Source organism: Parasteatoda tepidariorum, chromosome 5 (genome assembly GCF_043381705.1).
Source record: "Parasteatoda tepidariorum isolate YZ-2023 chromosome 5, CAS_Ptep_4.0, whole genome shotgun sequence".
NCBI classification, from domain to species: domain Eukaryota; kingdom Metazoa; phylum Arthropoda; class Arachnida; order Araneae; family Theridiidae; genus Parasteatoda; species Parasteatoda tepidariorum.
Genome location: NC_092208.1, coordinates 73,985,340 through 74,006,996, shown reverse-complemented (window position 1 = coordinate 74,006,996; position 21,657 = coordinate 73,985,340). Strand labels below are relative to the sequence as shown.

General features: G+C 27.6%; 1 protein-coding gene across 2 annotated transcripts; it reads left to right on the top strand.

The window, feature by feature from the left end:
• The first annotated feature begins 3,331 nt into the window (after positions 1-3,331).
• On the top strand, positions 3,332-20,775 carry LOC107454479 (DEP domain-containing protein 7). Of its 2 annotated transcripts, XM_016071686.3 has the most exons (8): positions 3,332-3,637; positions 3,885-4,087; positions 7,805-7,971; positions 8,422-8,627; positions 10,383-10,912; positions 13,964-14,123; positions 16,286-17,333; positions 18,935-20,775. In XM_016071686.3, the coding sequence occupies exons 1-7, from the start codon at positions 3,568-3,570 to the stop codon at positions 16,480-16,482; spliced, it is 1,533 nt and encodes a 510-aa protein (XP_015927172.2). In that variant the 5' UTR covers positions 3,332-3,567; the 3' UTR covers positions 16,483-17,333; positions 18,935-20,775. The 2 variants fall into 2 exon arrangements, with proteins under 2 accessions (XP_015927172.2, XP_071036700.1); XM_071180599.1 differs by lacking the exon at positions 18,935-20,775 and having other exon boundaries at positions 3,543-3,673; positions 16,286-17,170.
• Positions 20,776-21,657: the final 882 nt, after the last annotated feature.

The following is a 21,657-nucleotide window of genomic DNA, read 5'->3' as shown; positions in this document are numbered from 1 at the left end:
CTCATAACAGCATACTTCTCTTTATGAGATTAAAAATGTACAGTCATAATTTTTTTTGAATATAAGTTACAGGAAATTTCTACAATTTTAAAAATTATGTAATTATACGATAAACGAAAAAGCTATTTATTTTTCGAATAAAATTCATATGCTTATAAAATAAAATACTAGTTTTTAAAAAATGTGTTTATTTCCATAAGTGGGGATGGAGTTTTTTTCCCCCCTTTATTGTGAAACTAGTTGAAACAATTGTGAGAATTTAAAGGAAAAAAAATCAATGAAATTTAATTGGGTTCATTAAGCACTAATTAAATTATTAATGAATTAATTATTATATGAGTTACTAAAAAGTTTTTGAGAAATAATTTAAAAGATATATAAGAAATGTAATTAGTGGGATTTTTTTTTTCTTAATAACAGGTGATAAAACAATATATTTGTAGTGCAGTGGGTTTCAAAACCAGTTATAGATTTGGAGAAAACATTTTTTTCTTTCCAAATTTAGTTCCGTTCAAATTCGGAAATTACATTTTCTTTTTCATTAGTGCTATTTTGAAGAGAAAAAAAAATATAGTTTACAAATTTAATAGAAATCATAATTAGCTTTTTTTTATCATTATATTTTTTCGTTTTCTCTTTTTTTAAAAAAACTTAAGAGGAATAAATTTAAATTAACGAAAATGAATCATTGGGTGTTGTGGTTGTATAATATTAAGGCTTGATTATAAATGAAAAAAAGTTTTTAGAAAGTTGTCGATTAAGATGGCCGATGAATATAATGATATAGCAAATTTTACTTAGCAACATTAAAGTTTCATTTGAACTTTTTTTATGAAACAAGCCTCTAATGGCTGCACATCTCATATTTTTTTCTAAAAACAAACTGTTGGTTTGACAACAATTACTGCCTGTTTGGGTAATCCCTTTTCTGCCTAGTTACCTTTCAGCAATTCTTTTTTTTATTCTCTTTATGTTTCATTATTGCTAGCTTCTTTCTCTGAAAATGTTCTTTACGAACTTTTTCTGTCTAATGCTGGTAGTGTAATTAAAATTGTAAAGTAAGAATAAATTTTTATGCATAATTATATTTAAATTTTGTAAAATATAAAATGTAGATCTATTAAAATAATAAATATAATATAGATCTATTTTGTAAAATATATGTTAGATAAAAAAGAATTTTTTTCTTTTTTGGTAAAAAGACCTAATTTACGAAGCAATAAATGCAATTCGCTTGATAACAAGTTCACTTTTTCGATTGGTTTGGTAATTAACATCAGCTATACTAATGACTATTAGCGACAGTTTTGGATTCATCCTTGATGGCATTTGTGCTCACTACACCAATTTAGATTGGAGGTCAAATGTGGTGATAACAATAAACCGGCCTAGACACCCTGTAATTTTTCTGCTTCAAAGTAATACTTCATGAGTAATTTTGAAACTATTTTTATTATTAATTAAAAAAATACTATTATATAATTTTTATACGAAAGCAAAATTCTTCCTTCACTGTGAATTGTTGAAATCGCCGTAAAAGAATTTTTTTCTTCTAAAAAAATTTATATCGCCCACTCCTTTAACTTTACATCCATTTAAACTTTTGTGTGTTCAAAGTATTTATTTTTCAGATAAATTGTTTAATTTTTTAAAGTGTGTGCATTATTATTCACTACTGGCCATTAAGATATAGTATACCAATGCTTCGTGTAAGAAGGAGAAATACCTGCCAGCATGTGTCTGAGTTTGATCGAGGTCGAATTGTGGCCTACCGGGATTGTGGTTTATCATATGTGGTTGTCATTTGCAAGACTGCAAGTGTCTAAAAGAATAGTTGAATGAATGTGAAGCAGCAGGGACTGTCAACACGGCGATCATGCCTTCGGTTACCCTTGACGCTGCATCACAGGCAGGAGCGCCTCCTGCCTGTGATGCAGAAAAAACGATGAATTAAGGAATCTAAATTAGAGAATAGTGATATAATTTTGGAACTGGCTGGAAATTATATTTTAATTTCGTGTTTTAAAAAAATTGATAGATAGTTGAGACGCGTTAAATCGTGAACGCAAAAGTGTTAAATCGTCGTGATGCAAAAAAAGTGAGAAGGAAAAATTGGGTCGCTTTCATTTCAGCGACAATTACTTCATCGACATGCCGTTTTATCGACATCACATCATCGACAGATAATCTCCTCGACTAATTCATTTCGTGGACAGAACCGTTTTGTCGACGGGCTTTTTTTGACGATAGGGTTGTTTCGACGACAAAGCCGTTTCTTTGAACAGTTTCTTTCGTCAACAGGATCAATTTGCAGAGAAGGTCATTTCGTAGGCTAAGTCATGTGTAATTTTGAAACTATTTTTATGATTTTTCAGATTACGCGCTATGCCCCTCGCACTTCTTCGTAATTTAGTATATTCTTCCTTCGTAATTCAGTAAATTTAGAGTGACTACCTACTATTAATAGTCTCTATGTAATGTATTTTTTTTAAAAATTTTAATATAATATTTTATTAATTTGATGTAAAAAATAATTTTATTGTTAACGCCACAATACGCTATTCTATTGACAACGTTCAGGTTTTCATGCTTAGTAATGATTTGAAGACAATCCTTACCTATTCTGAGAACAAGTGCTGCTCTACTACAATTTAGATATAGAAAAGTAAATTTTGATTCGTGATAGTACTGTTTGATCACCGTTTGCGTTTAACTGTGTAACATAGACAACTCAATTAAAATTAAATTTTTTTTTAATGATTCAATAACTTCTAATATAAAAAAATGAAAATACATGTTAATATGTCGCTGTTGCATTACTTTAATTGAATCCCCCAATTATTTATCTAAGGGCGAAACCATTAAACGCGAGTGTAGGTTATGAGGTAGGTAGATACTTTATTTACGTCGCACTAGAACTGCGCAATGGGCTATAGGCGATGGTCTGGGAAACATCCCTGATGATGATTCGAAGACATGCCATCACAATTTTGATTATCTGCAGGAGGGATGGCTCCTCTACTTTCGTATTCCGACCACCTGCACGTGAAGTCGAGCACTTTATGGTAGAACAGTTTAAATAGGATCGATGCCTCGCACCATCAGTCAATACGCAGGCTGATTAAAGTAGTCACCCACCCTTTTACTGACCACAGCCAGTGATGCTTAACTTCGATGTTCTACTGGGAATCGCATTTTTACGATCAGTGTGCGGCGGGAAGTGGGTAATAAGGAGATACCCTCACTGCATGCGATTCGATTCGCGCATGCGCGACCGTATCTTCATGTATAAAATTTTGATCGCGCGCGCGTTGACTGAATGCAGTGAGAATGGTTCTTAAGAAAGCATGCGATTATCGCATTTCTGATCACAGAAAAAAAAGATTTGCCGAGGAAAATTTTATTTATTATTTAGATTCCCTCATTCTTACTTCGCTAATAAAAGGTGTATGAAACCCTTAAATCTACATCAAGGTTAATTAGCAAATGGGATTTAGCACGCACAGAAATGGGCAGCATAAAATTTAGTCATGGAAAAAAACAAAATAAATAAATTAAATTTCAAAAATGGATGCAGAGGAAAACGGCGGAAGTTTTGAATCGCTAACAACTATTCAACCAAGTGTTCGCCGATTAGGTATGATATTAAGAGATAATTTTGTATTCTAGACAAGTAAGCTATTTTAAGATTTTTAATTCTAAATTACCCTTGAGTTTGATCAATTGTTCTTTTTAAGTAACGGTTTTATTTATGTCAATCAATGTCATTAATTTTTTTAATTTGTAAATAACATAAATCCCCTCGGAAAAAAAATTTATGCTAATTTTTTTTGAAGAAAAGAAAACATTCTTTTATTAGTATTAATTATTGATTTTGTTTGAAGATCCATTTTGGGCTACTCGTCTGTGGCAAAAGCTCTCCAAAGAAGCAATAACTAAAGTGCGAGTTTGCCGTCAGAGACACTTTTTGAAGAATTATGATGAAGTTTTCAATGGTGAAGATTTAGTCAATGTCGTTATTCTCTTTCTTAAGGAATGTACTGAGGAGCTGGATGTAAATCGAATTGAAAGACCAAATGCTGTTAAAGTAAGATTTGAAGTTTATTTTTAAAAATAGATATCCTACTATGTAGGGTGACCCGGGGTAATTCACGATCACTCTGTTTCTGGGGTAAATAATGATCACCTAAGTTTTATTTTAAAAAAATGATTTTTTTTTTAATTTGAGACATGGACAAGAATGCTTGTACACTTTACTAAAGTATAACTACATTTAGTTAATAATAGTTTTTTGTTTAATCTAACAAAATAAGTATCTTTTAAACTGCTCTCTGTATTTTCCATTTCAAAGATGGGTTTCAAAGTATGCACATTTCTGCAAAGATCCCCCTCCTTCTCTTAATAATAAATATTTTGAGTTACTTTCTTTTTCTTTGATATAAAAATAGTGTAAGCTTTTGTTTAATTGTTTCACATCTACTGTAAACATTATACAGTGTTTTCACTACAGAGCGAGAACGGGAGAATCTCGCATATTTTTTTCTTTTCTCGCATTAAAAAATTATTACCGCGAGAAATTTGCGCATTCTATAAATCAATTTCAAAAATCGCGAATTTCTCGCATTTTCGAACAAAGCTTAGAATTACGCCATTTAGAATAACATCGTTTCACTTTTCTGCCTGTATCTTTCATTATTTTCAACATCTGCCCCGTTATCTAGCTTCCCTATTTACCAGTATTGTTAAAAACCTTTTCGAACAACAGAACACAACCACAGAACCCCTTTCAGAACACATTTCTCTGCAACCACGTGTTTACTGTAGGTTAGGTTTCTTCATGTAAGACGTTCAAATTTTTTATGTGTTAAAGGCAAAATCTTCTATGATGATGCACCAAAAATATTCAATGCTTTAAAAAATAGAAGACGTTAGAAATGTATTATAATTAAAAAAATTTTTTTTCCTAGAGTTTGTGTTTTTTTAGTTTTTAGAAATCTCACTTAAGTTTTTGAAATCTCACCCTGTTTTTGAGAAAGGGTGAGAAATTCTCACCCATTTTTTTTCTATGATGAAAACACTGTTATAATTAATTATAGGAAACTATATCAAATGTTGCCCCCTACAGATGGGGTAATTCCTGATCATTGTCATTTCTTCTTATAAATAGTTTAAAAAATAGCTAATAAATAGTTCATTTTCTTTTCTAGAATAACAGTTCATATATTTATTAAGTGGAACAATTATAAAATATATTTTAACTATAATCACAAAATTTGTTTTTAACTGTATACAAGACCAATGTGCTCTGATATGCACTATTTCTAGCTTGTCTTACCTTGCTTCTATCTTAATTTTATGTGTGTACGTTGCTAGAATAATTTTTAAGTTGATAAATTAACCTAATATAAATATGGTGAGAAATTATAAGCCTAAAAAGGATACTAAGCTTCTAGGCAAAAATAGTGAATTTCTTTTAATGATTGAAAATGAAAATTTCAGTGTGAGAGCTGCTGCCAGAGCTGAAGAGTTAATCTTTATTCCTGCTTTTAAATAAAACGTTTTATTAGCAGTTTAAACATATATTTTTGGTTTATTTGTTTGATCTTAATGTCTTATTTGTTAATTACCATTGTATAATTATTTTTAAACAGCCCATTTACTGTAAAAACTGGTGATCAGTAATTACCCCAGAAATGATCAAGAATTACCCCGGAAATGATCAAGAGAAGGGGCAATTCCTGATCACTAAAAATTTAAGATCTTTTAAATTCTAATTAGATTTTCAAACAAAAGAAGGTAGAATAGGAATCATCTCATATAGCTTCAAACTTCCAGTAAATATTAAAATACTATCTTGAATAGTTTTTTCACAAAATAGATGTTTGCATTTTTTGATCAATAATTACCCCAGGTCACCCTATGTGTTAAAAATACGACTTGAAATGAAACTAATATTTAGTCTTTGTTATGACATCATGTTTCAGAAACGTTTACACTGAAATTTGCTGTCTTATTGATAGTAATTGTTTAGTTATTCTTAAGTTTTTTTTATTTATTCAATGTTTGATGAATTATAGTTGGGTGTACGAGTTGTAGATCAGGTGTAAAATACACTCATTGAATGTTCAAAGTAAATTAAAGTAACTGTAACTACATAACTGAAAAAACGGGCAGTTTTTCCAACAAATTTCGATAAACTTAGTAAAACACCAAACTTAAAATTCTGAAATGAGGAGGTTTAAGTTCAAGGTCTTTCTACATTTTATTTTTCATATAATTTTTTTGGGGGGCAGAAGAAAGGCTAAGTCTTAGCAACTTTCGGGTAAAAGCCAACGAGAAACTAAGAAAAATGTCACAGAAAGGACCTACTCAGGGGTTGTAACTCATAGCCACCCTCTGGTAAACCTCTAGTTAGCGTGGCAGATCATGATATGGAAATATTCCCTTTTCTTTTACCAAATCATGCTTAAAACAAAATTGTAAGCTTTATATAAAAATTAAAACTCTAGTTAACAAAATATGTAAAAAGCAAGAGGAAATGGAAGGACTAAACTCGAACTTTATATTACGCCAAAAAAAAGGTAACATGTTGAAAAGTCTTTTCATTATTAAACTGAATTCATTGATTGAGTTACCTTCATTTAATATAAAAGAATTTTTTTTCAATATATATATGAATATTCTGTGTAAAAGGGTGTTGCACTTTATAATTAAAGAAATAAAAAAAATATTTGTAATTTAAATGTGGATTTGTGTAAGTACGCTAATACATATTTTAAATACTCTTAAAATATAGCTGCCTAAAGGAATGGTAAGCAATAGCAAGTGAAATTAGTTATAATGAATTATAATATTTGACTTTTTGAAAGTTGCTGCTAAATATAGAAATTAAGAGAATATATAAATTTCTTCAATTTTTACGGTGTTTTTCTTGCCAGCCTGTGATGATCATTTAGATAATATCATAACACTTAAAATATATTTCAAAATCTCTCATGTTTCAATTATTGCTGTTATATTAATAATTTTAAGCCTTATCTGAATGAAGTAGTTCTGACATTATCAAATTTCAATTTTGTATGAGTATGACACTTTTCCAATGGTTTGGCACCTGCCAAAAAAATGTACTGCACCATATGCAAAGATGATCACCAAGTTTTGATGACAAGGAAGTGATGCATAAGAATTAAAATTAAAATAATTGTGAGAGGCAAACATGATGGATAAACTTCGTAGCTACACTTGATCAAACAACTATTTACTACTTTCAGGCAGTTTTACTTTGTCACCTTATCAATTACAGAATCTAATGAAGGGAAATCTGCAACTAAGAGTTCACCGTTGTTAAATTTTCTGGTATCCAGCAAAAGGAAACGATTTGTGCCCACAGTCTGTCTATGGAAAGAACTCTCCTCACTATTTGCCTGGAGCAGTGGCAGTCAGTATGGTTATAAGAAGGTTTAACTATTCAAGTATAGGCCAATATTTAAGACATGTTTTGGCTCATGACAGTGATAGAAAGGTAATCAGGGGAGAGAGAAGCTCCTTTCTTTCTTCTTTGCATTATTCATTATTTCTTGTTACCATTGAAGCAGATAGCCTTAGACTTTGTGTTGAGGGGAGTTCTTTCTAAAGACACACTATGTTGATTTTGTTCTGTTGTTTCAGTCAAATTACCAGTCACAGTTAAAATTTTATAATAATTTATAGTTCTAGTGAAATTATTAACTTTTATCTAGAACATATTATAATTTTATTTTAACCAATTTGATTTTTCAAATTTTTTTTTTTCTCTCTGCAAAAGGTATGCCAGGTTTTAATGGATAAGAAATTTTTCGAGTGTGTGTCTCCTAAAGGTAATTTGAAGTTTGAAGATAGTTCACATCGATTCTACAGATTTATCGATGATAAGATTACTCAAGATAGTCATAAAGACTTAAATACTGGTGTGGAAAACCTTGGTTTTGTAAAGTAAGAATTTATTATAATTTTTTTTTAATTTTTAAAGATTTTTCCATTTTATCTGAGTTTAGTCTTAAGAAGAATATCAAATATAAAGATTTTCTTATTAATACTTTTTGAAAAACCAGCTATAGCAGAAACTAAGTAATTTTTTGTACTAAAAGTTTGAAACTTTATCTCTTTTGTCTGCATAATTTAAAATTGTTCTTTGTTTCGAAAATAATAGTGTTAAGAATTACTTTTATTCTTTCAATTCTAATATTTGATAAATTTATCACTTATCTTTATATCTTTTACTTCATTAAATTGTTATTTTTGCACTTAATGAGTACAATTATATTGTCAATGATATTTTATGATATATGAAGTAACTAAATGTCATAATTGCAAAAAATTTAGAAATTAATGAATAGAAGAAAAATAACTTTTGAACCTGAAATGTGAAAATATTTTTTTTAGCTCGCCTGTAGCAGATGAGAATAAAGAAAATGTTAGAAATTCTTCTTTTGGTCATAACTCAAGCTCTTTGACTCCAAATTTCATAAGATCTGCCAAAAGACATTCAATCCGTTTAAGGACACCGCTTTTAAAAGTGAGGGACACCAAACCTAGCCCTGTGCGTTTGTCAAAAAGAAATTCAAGATGTTCCGGCTCAGACCAAGAAGGTAAGAATTTTTGCTCACTTTTTCAGTTATAGAGAAATTGTATAAAAAAGTTAGCTTTAAAATAAGAATTAATTGTGAAAATATACTTGTTCGTTACTGGGAAGTGCAAAAAGTTGGCATACTATTATTGACACTACTGACACTTAATTTTAGTAATGGATGTAATTTTAATAAATACCAAACATAGCTTTATATAGTTACAAAAAATTTTATAACTAAATTTGGTGCCGATTATAGCTGCACCAAGATTGTACATTTTTCTGATAATTTTTTTACGGTCCTATTGAAGATAAAAGTACAGGAGAAACTTGGGATTGGATGAAACTTTGATTTTGAATTTTAAATATCATGAGTTACCTCCAGGCATTATGCCAAATGATACTGAATACAGTTAATCTTTTCTTTTTTTTGTTGATGGGATGAACTACTGAATGCGTGTTTTGCTTTATCTTATAACGTAATGCCGCTCAGAAGGGTTACGGATAATAATAGGAAATAAATAATAAGCATTGGAGTTATTTTAGCTTTTTTATTTGTCTTAAAGTTTTGTGCAGTGCTGTTGTTCAGTGCTGCTTATTTTTCATCCCAAACGAAAAATGGATAACTATGTGTAAATGGATAGAATGCTAGTGAAATTATGAAACAAAAATTTAAATTTCCACCAGTGTTTTCATTACAGAAAAAAATGGGAGAGAATTTCTCACCCTTTCTCAAAAACAGGGTGAGATTTCAAAGAGTTAAGTGAGATTTCTAAAAGTTAAAAAAACACGAGTAGACTTGGAAAAAAATTATTTCTTTAATTATAATACATTTTTAACATCTTCTAATTGAATATTTTTGCTGCATCATCATTTGGAAAATGTTCTATATCTCCTTTTTCATCAGCTATTATATTTATTTGACTGAAAAATATCCGTATTTGTTTCGTTTTGACCGTTTCACCCGACATTTGTTTAATTTTCATTTGTCCGCTACGGAGTAAAAGATGCCGCCTTAACAAGGTATTTGTCCATCTTACATTCATGCACAAAAAATGTAAACATCTTACATGAATAAACCTTACCTACGGTGAAAACGTGACTGCAGAGAAATGTGTTCTGAAAAGGGTTCGGGGGAGGGGGGATTCTGCTGTTCGCACTGGTTCTGATCAATACTGGTAAATAGGGAAGCTATATAACAAGGACCAATGTTCAAAATAATGAAAGATCAAGGAAGAAAAGTGAAACGGATTTTATTCAAAATGGTTAAAGACGAAATTTTTTCCAAAATTCGCGCATTTTGAAATTGATTAATAGAGTGCGCGAACTTCTCGCGTTTATAATTTTTTATTGCAAGAAAAGAAAAAAATATGCGAGATTCTCGCGTTCTCGCACTGTAATGAAAACACTGCACCATCAAAATTTAAATCACAACCATCAGTGAATCAAGAAAAATGCGAACCCAAATGAAACAAAGAATACAAGGGGAAATAAACTATTTTTATCATGTTTCTACCAGTTGGACTCTACTATTTTCTATAGGCAAAGCTTTTAATTATGTTTTACACACAAGGAGTGTACTTTGTATAAACTTTAAGCATTACAAACAGCAACTGTGTTAAGTAAGAAATTTATCAAAAACTTTAAAGCTAAAACTGAAAAAATAAGAACTTAAATATGTTATTAAAGTTATGATTTTATTAAAGTTGTATGTATTATTTTATACTTTTAATATGTTTGCTCACGGATAAACATCTAAATCACTCCTTCTTTTTAGATGTCCATTACCTGAGAGAAACTGCTTTGACTCTTTTACTGCAACTCATTGATGTCCCCATGTTAGAAAGCATTTTGTCTGTCCCTTACGATTTACCAGAGCTACCAGAAGCGCCTCAGCCTTTTGTGCTGGAGAATGATTTTACTCCTCGTAAAGTTAAACCTGCCAAAGTTGATTTCAGAGGTCCGGTTGCTGACATCCCATGGGTGAAGACTGCTTCTGCTTGCCTAGATGGCTTGCATCCTGCGGGTATTGCAGGTCTGTGGTCTCTGCAGGCCTGCAAAGTACTTTGTTATCGATCTGTTGTTGACAGATTTTCATGTTCTGCTGAATCTCTAATTCCTGGGGAATATTTTTCTATCTGCATTCCTATTGTTAATATGCTGAAGAATGACTCTAGGTCAAGAGCTTTATATGCATTGCAGCTCCTGGTTTATATTCTTCCATGGAAAAGGCAAAAGCAGCTGCAGAATCTTCTTAGATTTTTGCATCTAGTTGTAAATGATATTTTTGTCAGCATTGATAAGAAGGTAATGCTTTTTTATAATAATTATCTTTGATCAGGTATTTTTATTTATCTAAATTATCTTAATTTTATGTTTTCTAATAATTATTGTTCAAAATTGTATTAAAATTATTGATTTGGTTAGCTTGGCCCGTTAGACCCCGAAGTCTTACGGTAATATAACTAATACTGAACCTATATGAATGCAATTTTTGACAATAATTAGTAGAAAACATGAAACTAAAATATTTTAGATAAATAAAAGTACATATTCAAAGACACATAAATTAACATATATTTCTCTGCATAAGCCAAAGGATAGGCTTTTTGATTGCAAATTCATCCGACAATAGAAACTTATAAGCTGTTTTAAAAAGAAGAGGCATGCTACTCTTGGAAATAGAAATGTACCCCTTCTCTTGTAGTAATGGTTGCATTGTTGGTAAAGACCTTCTGAATTCGTAATTAGAAGATTTAAAAATAATAGTATTACTTTTAAATTGTTTGTTTTTCAATTTTTGTATATAGGCATGCCGTTTTCAATTATTATTTTATATATTTTTATGTTTTGTATGTATGTTCCGTGATATTTACTGATTATTGCTAATGTTCTGGTATTTTTCAAAGTTGGTCAGCTTATAATCAGATCCACTAACTGCAATTCTTAATCCTGATGGCATTTCTTACCTTCCCTAAAATATTGTTTAAATATTTGCTGAACACCCTATATACAGAGTATCTGTGCACCTGGAAAGTCATGGATTTTGGTAATGAGCAAAATTTGTTATGAAAGGTCATGAATTTAACTATTTTTAAAAAAAATCATGGAAAGTCATGGATTTAGGTTGCTGAAAAATCTAATTTTAAAATGGAATCCCCCCGTCCCAATTTTACAGTGTTCTGAATATCTGAATTTGTAACAAAATCCCCACTCATAGTCATATTTTATTAAAATATAAAATCCTGTTCTTTAAAAATTATGATGTTCTTTCAAAAAAGGAAAGAAAGAACATCCTTTCTAGAGTGAATTATCTTTTAAACTTCCATGATTTCAGAATTTTTTTTTATTTTATCAATTTAAAATTCTAGTTAAGGCTTTTTATATTACACTTACTTTTAAGAAGAAATAAAACAGGTTTAAATAACTACATATATCTGACTGTATTTAGTTATTTGATTTTGTATTTTTTTTTAGCTATTTTATTGCTTCAACTCTTTCTTTACTCTGTTTCAGAGTATAACAGTTTTGGTTATACCTATCATTTCAATTTATGTTATTATAATGCTTTTTAAAATTTTTGTTGTGTTTTTGACAGAGGAAAATAGTAACTTCGGTAAGTCATGAAAAACTATTGGTATTAGTCATGGATTTGAAAATCTAAAATGTAGCAGATACCCTGTATGTAAAGTTTTGCAATGTTACTTTCTATGATATTTATTTTATTTATCAATCACAGGACATATGCACAAGTAAAATTATCTAATGTTAAAATAAAATAAAATAATGAGCCATGTGAAAATACAACGATAAAAGATATTAAATGTCCTCAAATACGCTTAGTTAACATTAATTTATTTTCAATTAATTAGCGAGAGCCAGAGAAAATTGTAGAACTTGAGCGTCAATGATTTAATTCAGATCATTAAAATTATAATTTTAATAATTTAACTGTTTATTAAAAATCATTGCATTCATTATTAATTTAAGAAATAATGAAAGTAATTTAGCATGTTTTTAAAGGCATTTTCAATGATAAGAATAAATAATAGAATTAGTGTTGTAAAGTTATTAAAAATTTTTTAGGCAAGCTTATGTTACATTGCATATGCAACAACAAAAAATAATTTATTAAAAAGTATTTGTAAAAATTCTCAGCTAACTTTCGAAAATATATTGTATATGCTCATAATAGAGAAGCACCACTAGCGGTATATGATGAGATTTTTGGTAACGGGTTCCTATGCAATTCTTAATCCTGATGACATGCCCTACTTTCTTTAGAAGCATATTTCAATATTTAAGAAACATACCCAGTATAAAGTTTTACAATGTTACTTTCTATGATATTTAATTTTTTGTATCAATTATAGGACAAATGCATAAGTAAAACTATTTAATGTTTTTAAAAAAAATAATGAGACACGTAGAAATACAATGATAAAATATATTAAATGCCCTCAAATTTGCTTAGTTAAGAACATTAATTTGTTTTCATTAAATTAGAGAGTGCAAGAGAGCATTGTAGAACTTGAGTGTCGATGATTTAGTTAAGAACATTGAAATCATGCATTTCATTTGAGTTTTCATAAAAAATTCATTGTTTTTTTTTTATCAATAATGTAAGCAATGATTAAGGTAATTGTTAAGGTAATTTTTAAAGAGGTTTGCAGTAATAAGGCCTTGTATAAAAATGTTTTGTTTTAAAGTATGGATGAAGACTATGAATTTAGTAAAATATTTTTTAGTTATTATATTGCTAATGAATCTAAATTTCTGTGAGGTATTTATACTTTATTTAACTACTTCATTTAATGGAGAAAAAGCTGTAAAAACTATGAATTAAAAAGCTTTACAACAAGTTGTTTTTGTAACAAGTGAACTGATTTTTAGCTATGTAAGCTTATTATGCTTATGAAAATAACATATGCATCTAAAAACATTTTCAATAAAAATGTTTTGGCTAATTCATATTTAAATTTTTTTTAATAAAACAATACATTTTTTGTCTATAGAGTCAATAAATAATAATAATGTTTTAAAAGATATTTTGTGCAGTAGCCCTCAAGAAGGAAAGTAAAAAAAACAACAAAAAAAATGATTTAATGACTATTTTTTAGTGCTAAATCTAACAAATACAACAATACAATATTATTATTTTCTTATGTTACTTGCTTATTCTAGGTTACAAATTATGAGACAGTTTTCATTCTGTAGTTTTTAAACATCCATTAGTCTCAGATGAGACACCAAAAATATTTTGTGATTTCCTATTGTTTAAAGCTAATGTATTTTCTCAAGTGTCAGTAAGTTTGCAATTTTATATATTTTTTTATGTTACTTATCTGCTTATTCTAGGTAACAAATTATGAAGCAGTTTTGAGAGATTTTCTTTCGGTAGTTTTTAAACATCCATTAGTGTCAGACGAGACACAGAAAATACTTTTTGACTTCTTATTGTTGAAAGCTAATGTGGTTTCTCGAGTGTCAGTAAATTTGCAAGCTATACAAAAATCTGGTATGTATTTCAACTTTATGTACGCTCTGGAATGTCTTACTAAATATTTCTTGAGTAAATTAGTCTTATCTTGATTAATTAATTTATTGATTTAATATTTAAATTATTTATTGATTAATTTGATTTTGTATTAATTTCACTTTAATGAGAAAAGTTTTAATGGTTAAAAAAAATATGGAATTTCATTTAGCATGTTCGCTAGTTTGCCTAATTGCTATGCTTGCAACAAATTTTTTACTTAATTTGTTTTGATTTAAATTGCATTGTTCTACAAGAGAATGTTAAGTATTTATATAAATACATAAATTTTAATTTTAAATTTTGTTGGTTTGCCAATTGCAATTAATTCACTAAATATTTTTCTTTTACTCATTTTTTTCCTAAAGAATATATTTTAAATAGATCTTATGCAGAAACTATATTTCTAATTGTCTCATACAGCAAATTCCAAATTTGTATTTACTTCTTGAATTGAACCATAATAATTCAATGATCCCATATTATGTTTAATAACTGTATATCGTGTGTAAGGCGACCCCCTATTTTTGATTTCGAAATCGAAAATTTCAGGTATGTTGGGTGTCTAAGTCGACCTCTAAAGAAACGAAATATAAAAACTTATGAAATTTAAAAACATAAAAAAATTATCAGTGTCTTGATATATACATTTGTCTTCAAATAAAGATGCATAACATTAATGAATCTGACACAGATGATTTTCTGGAATCTTTAAATTTGCAGCTTTTATATCTTTAAAAAGTTTTCATTGTTTTATATATTTCGAAAAGCTCTTCAATTAATTATCATAACTTTTCTTATTCTAAGTTTTTTTTTCTGTATGTATTTTAAAGTGTTTAAAAATACTTTATTTGTAAAAAAATATTATGAAAGAAATTGTTGAATTAATTGTATTTATAACACATTAAAAATAGTTTTTGAAAGGGGAAAATTGATACAGAGTTATTCATATCAATCTCATTGTTTATAAGGTATCGATATTTCACAATCAACGAATGTCTGACTTTATTTCACCCCTGGTCTTTAGTAAAATTTTGGTGGTCGGTCGACTTATACCCTAAGTGGAAAAAAAAATCGACTTATACGCTGATATATATGGTAAATGTTTCTTGCTTCCATCAAATTCATAAAAAAATCTTGGAAGTCTAATATTTGTGTATGTTATTTTATTTATTTATCATGTTAACACTAGTGACAGGGCTGCTACAGTACATTTTTCTGTTGCTTACTGAACCCCATGATTGCTTTGCAATTGTGTTTGTTTCTCCTAAAGATGAAATTAGTCCCTTAAAATGTACGCCATAGAAATATTCTTTTGTTCTATTATACACAAGTGATTAAGTGCTTACCCCTTAAGGTTTAGTTTGTGATTTTATCGAGAACCATATGTGGTCCTAAATCATTTTTCTTAAAAAAATAATATTTAAAAATATTACTATCAGCTTTGCAAACTTAGTAAATTTGAAGGTAAAATACAGCTTTTATTCTAATAAAAGTCCATTTTATAATTTAATTATTTTTCAATTACTCCAGAAGAAAAGAAGTTCTTTTCAAACCTTACTGTTGACAAGGTAATGTTTATATCAACTGTAATAAAAATTATTTATTATTAGATTATTACAAGTATCAAAATTCATTAATGATTGTTTATCATTTGTTATTGAAATCAGTTAATATGAAATGTATTTACACATCATATAATAGTCCAAATTTAAACAACAATTACTTCTAATTGAGCTTTTAATATTCTCCATTAAATGAAATAAAAAATGTAATAATACCAGGAGAAAATAATAGCAGTTTAAATTAATGAATAGTGTCCTTTTATTAATTTCAGATTCTGCACTCTAATTAATTTCATACTAATCATGATCGTAACTTTTTGATTTTCTTATTTATTTGCAATTGAATCATGTTACTTGCTTGTCCATGAGCATAAATTGAAATGTTATAACCTCATTTAGTTTTATGCTTTATTAGGAAAGATCATTGTTTATAGATAATTCTTTATTTAAATAATTTTCCTTTTAAAAATAATAGTAATGAAAATACAATGCGAAATTGTTTAGTAAAAACTAAAACTATCTTAAAATTTAAATGTGGATATTTTATATTCATTTTTTTTTATTATTATTTTTTTTAAGGATTTAAGTTTTGTGACAGAATTCCAGAAGAAGATCTGGCAGCCTCATCTGCAAAATTCACTGAACAGAGTCTGTATGACTTGGCTATGCATGTTGTTGATAGCACTCACATAAAACTTGCCGACAAGAAAACTTGGATAAAGAAACTTAAAAAACACCACCACAAAACTTATGAAGCTTTCAATTTCACTGAATGAATATTTAATTAAGATTTTTAAAATTTTTTTTTATTTTTGTGGTTGTTGAAATATTTGAATTTGAGTATAACATCATTTTAGTGTTCAGTTTTTGGAAATTATTTTATATTCAGTCTTCTGTGCTAAATTTAATTATAGATAGTATTGCTTTTATTAAGGATTTAGAAAAACAATTTTGGAGCATGCTTAAAAAAGAGTTTTAATACCTAACCACAAGTATGTATGTGGTTCTAATTTGAAGTTTTATACAAATGTTTATTTCTTTGATGGTGTAGCTGAGCTGAATCATCTGAGATTAGAAACAACATTTCTTTGAATTTTTTATAATATTTTGAAACGAAGTAAATTTGATTTTTTTTTAAAGTTTATTTCATTAATTTATTCAAACATTTTGGTCAATTTGGATTTTTAATTTGGAAGTCAGTTTGGATTTTTTTAAAAAAGTTTATTCCTTTGATTTATTTATAACATTTAATAGTAAATATGGATTTTTTTAACTGTTAGGCTATATAATTTGTAACCAGTGGAGAATGGCCTTAAAATTCAGAACAGTGATTTGCTGTGAAGTAATATGGATATATGTACTTGTGATAATAAAAATTATTAATTTTTAAAGGTCTGTTGTAAAAATTAAAGTCTATATTTCATTTGGAGTGAAAGTGACCATTGTCACATCTCAGTTTTTTTTTTTTTTTTATACAGAGTTGATATTATTATTTTTTTTTTTAAAAAAAGAGATAATATATATTTAATGTTAATAATGTACATTCAATTCTTGAAAATTTTGTCTTATGTTTGATTAAAGCATTGTATTCAACTTTAAGAAGTTATTACTAAAAAAGGAAATAAATGTATTGTAATTATTGAAAGGGGAATTTATTTTAAACTTAAATGCTATTTTCCTTTTTTTTAAATATATATTTTTTTATTTTCTGTGAGCTTTAAGTGTTTTAATAAATTTTTACTACCAGTTGAATTTTACTTAAAATAATTGGGGATAAAAGGGAGAAATAAATTATTATGTAGTATCAGAATTTGAGAAATTTATTTAATTTAAATTCTTAAAAAATATGAACTGTGTAAATAATGGAAGCATTATATCAACTGACACTTAAAAAAAAATGGGCCAAAATATTTAATTCTTAAGGAACTAAGTATTTTAGTCAAATTTTAAATTTAAAAAAAGTTTTAATATTATTGTTATCAATTATTTAATCACAGTTATATGATTTAAAATTAAATTAATTACTCTTCTTTTAACCGACAATAAATCATGTTGGATGTAGAAGTTAGATGTTTTTTTGTACTCCTTTTCGAGTTATCATTGATTTGTCTATGAAGCCTGACAGCATATAGAATGAATGTAATATATTTGCATGAGTTGAAATTCAAAATTCCATATGTATTAATTGGAATCCATATTTATTGTACAGTGCGCCAAAAGAAAGACCATCCTGAATAACTTTTTATCGAATGATCAGATCTTCATGTTTTAGGATTCAATCTTAATAGTTTCAGAGATGACCTCAAATATGAAAATTAATTTGTACAGTCGATATTTTAAGTTACAAAATTAGACACAAAAACATATTTTCTGTGAATAAACATACCTTTTTTGGTTCGAGGGATTTGGATTTCTCACAATCTGGGAAAGCCTCAATCTGGGAAATATGGTCCCAATAGTTTGTCCAGGAGAGCGGTCAAAAATTTGAACCCCTGAATGTTAATTTTACTTTTTGTGTACTTCCCCATATCTCGAAAACTTTTTAAACAAATTTAAAAATGTTTACACAATTATGAAATTTGTTTATCCAAAGATAATTCCATGCAGAAATAATTTTTAGGAAGTATATTTTTTATTTTATTTAGTAATAGTATTGTTAAGCATATGAGCATTTTTACACATAAAGAATGAAATTTTACATAACAAAATTTGAGCAAAATTACACCAATAGCTCCTGAGAAATTGAATTTTAAAAACACAATTTTTTTCATATTTTGTCTTGTAAAATTACATTTTTTAAAATTACATAAAAAACTATGTATTTTGCAATTCAGAAATTTATTGACTATTTTCAATATAATAATAAAAATTTTATGAAGTTTATATTTTGCAAGGAATTATCTTTGGACAAACGAATTTGCTAATTAATTATGTGCAAAAAGTTTTCAATTTTCTTAAAAAGTTTTCGAAATATGGTGAATTACGCTAAAAGTAAAAATAAAATTAAGTGGTCTAACATTGGGACAGTTCTCCTGACCAAACTATTAAGTTCATATTTCCCAGACTGCAAGTAGTGGTCATAAGTCCAAATCCGTCAAAAAAATGCTTGTTTATTTAGAGAAAGTAAGTTTTTGAGTATGATTTTGTAACTTATAATATCGTCTGCACTAATTAATTANTATTAAAGCATTGTATTCAACTTTAAGAAGTTAGTATTACTAAAAAAAGAGATAAATGTATTGTAATGATTGAAGGAGGAATTTATTTTAAATTTAAATGCTGTTTTCCTTTTTTTAAATATATTTATTTTTATTTTCTGTGAGCTTTAAATGTTTGAATAAATTTTTACTACCTGTTGAATTTTACTTAAAATAATTGGGGATAAAAGGGAGAAATAAATTATTATGTAGTATCAGAATTTGAGAAATTTATTTAATTTAAAATCTTCAAAAATATAAACTGTATAAATAATGGAAACTTTATATCAACTGACACTTAAAAAATTGGCCAAAATATTTAATTCTTGAAGAACTAAATATTTTAGTCAAATTTTAAATTTAAAAAAAGTTTTAATATTATCAATTATTTAATCACAGTTATGTGATTTGAAATTAAATTAATTACTCTTCTTTTAACCGACAATAAATTGTGTTGGATGTAAAACTTGGTGTTTTTTTTTCTTCTTTTTTTTGTACTCCTTTTCTAGTTATCATTGATTTGTCTATGAAGCCTGACAGCATGTAGAATGAATGTAGTATATTTGCATGAGTTGAAATTCGAAATTCCATATGTATTAATTGGAATCTATATTTATTGTACAGTGCGCTGAAAGAAAGACCATCCTGAATAACTTTTTATCGCATGATCAGATCTTCATGTTTTAGGATTCAATCTTAATAGTTTCAGAGATGGCCTCAAATATGTAAATTAATTTGTACAGACGATAGTTTAAGTTACAAAATTAGACACAAAACGTATTTTCTCTGAATAAACATACCTTTTTTTCAAGGGAATTGGATTTCTCACTCCCGAAATATAGGGGATAGCCTCAATCTGGAAAATATGGTCCCAATAGTTTGTCCAGGAGAGCAGTCAAAAGTTTGAACCCCTGAATGTTAATTTTACTTTTTGTGTCTTTCCCCATATCTCGAAAACTTTTTAAACAAATTTAAAAATGTTTGCACAATTATAAAATTTGTTTATCCAACGATAATTCCATGCAGAAATAATTTTTAGGAAGTATGTTTTTTATTATTTTATTTAGTAATAGTTGGAAAACTTTGTATTGTTAAGCATATGAGCATTTTTACACATAAAGAATGAAATTTTACGTAACAAAATTTGAGCAAAATTACACCAATAGTTCCTGAGAAATTTTATTTTAAAAATACAATTTTTTTTCTTCATATTTTGTCTTGTAAAATTACATTTTTTAAAATTACATAAAAAACTGTGTATTTTACAATTCAGAAATTTATTGATTATTTTAAATATAATAATAAAAGTTTTCTGAAGTCTATATTTTGCAAAGAATTATCTTTGGACAAGCAAATTTTCTAATTAATTATGTGCAAAAAAAGAGATGAAAAAGTTTTCAATTTTCTTAATAAGTTTTCGAAATATGGTGAAATACGCTAAAAGTAAAAATAATATTAAGTGGTCCAAAATTGGGACAGCACTCCTGACCAAACTATTGGGTCCATATTTCCCAGATTGCGAGTAGTGGTCAAAAGTCCAAATACGTCAAAAAAATGCTTGTTTATTTAGAGAAAGTAAGCTTTTATTGTAACTTATAATAACGTCTGCACTAATTAATTAGCATATTCGAGGTTACCTCCTAGAGCCATTAAGATTGATTTCTAAAACGTGAAGATCTGATCGTTAGATCAAAAGTCATTTAGAGTGGTTCTTTTTTTTTGTTGCTCATTGTATAATGTGCAGATTTTGATAAATCTCAAATGAGAAAAATGTTTTTCTCTGGAATGGGATTATCTACTTTACATATATTTATTTCAAATATCAAAATGTATTTTGCATTTACTTTATGAAATAAATATGAATATAATTTTTGTTTGCTTTTATTTATTGAATCTACAGTTTTTCTTTTTAATCTACAGTTTAAAGTAAATATTTAATATGAATAAAAATTTCCTCCTATAAAGTGTTGTAATTTAGGTTAAGGCTTGTATAATATGTATTTATCCAAATTTTGTGCAGCTAACTCAATTCTATCCGTATCAAATCTAAACTCAATTATAATCCGTATATTTGATAATTTGTGACTTTTCTTCAGTTTTGTTGACAACAATGATTTGGGATTACCCACAAAATAGATTTTCCGGATTTAAACTCATCCTCTTTCTCCATCAAAACTTTCCTCCTTATAAAATATTTTGTTTTATGAAAATACTGAACCATGATCCGCCAAAAAATCCAAAGGTTTATTTATTATAATTTATGCCTACTGTAATCCACATGTTCGTTAAATTTCAATTACCATATTTTAATAATCATTAAATAAAAATGTTTGCATGTGTTATTTTTATTATACAGAATTATTAAAAAAACATGCACTGTGCTTTTATATCTGAATATAAATAGAAAAATGAAGAAATTTATTGTTTTAATTTAATTTATAATATTTTCATTAAATTTCAGTGTATCTTTAAATATTAAAATATATCATAATGTATCATAATTTTAAAATCTAATAATTAACCTTTGCTTTATCAATATTTATTGTACTTTTTTTGAAAAAAAAATCTATTTATTAATACTCCATCATTCAATTCAATTGGAGAATCGAAGGAAAAAAATTTCTCAATTATAAGTCTTAACTGGGAAGTTATTAAAAACCATGTGTAAAAAACTTCACTCCTAATAATGTATTAAATTGTCGTGATGAGTTTTGTTATAATGATAAAACTAAAGATTAAACAAAAAAGTGTCTG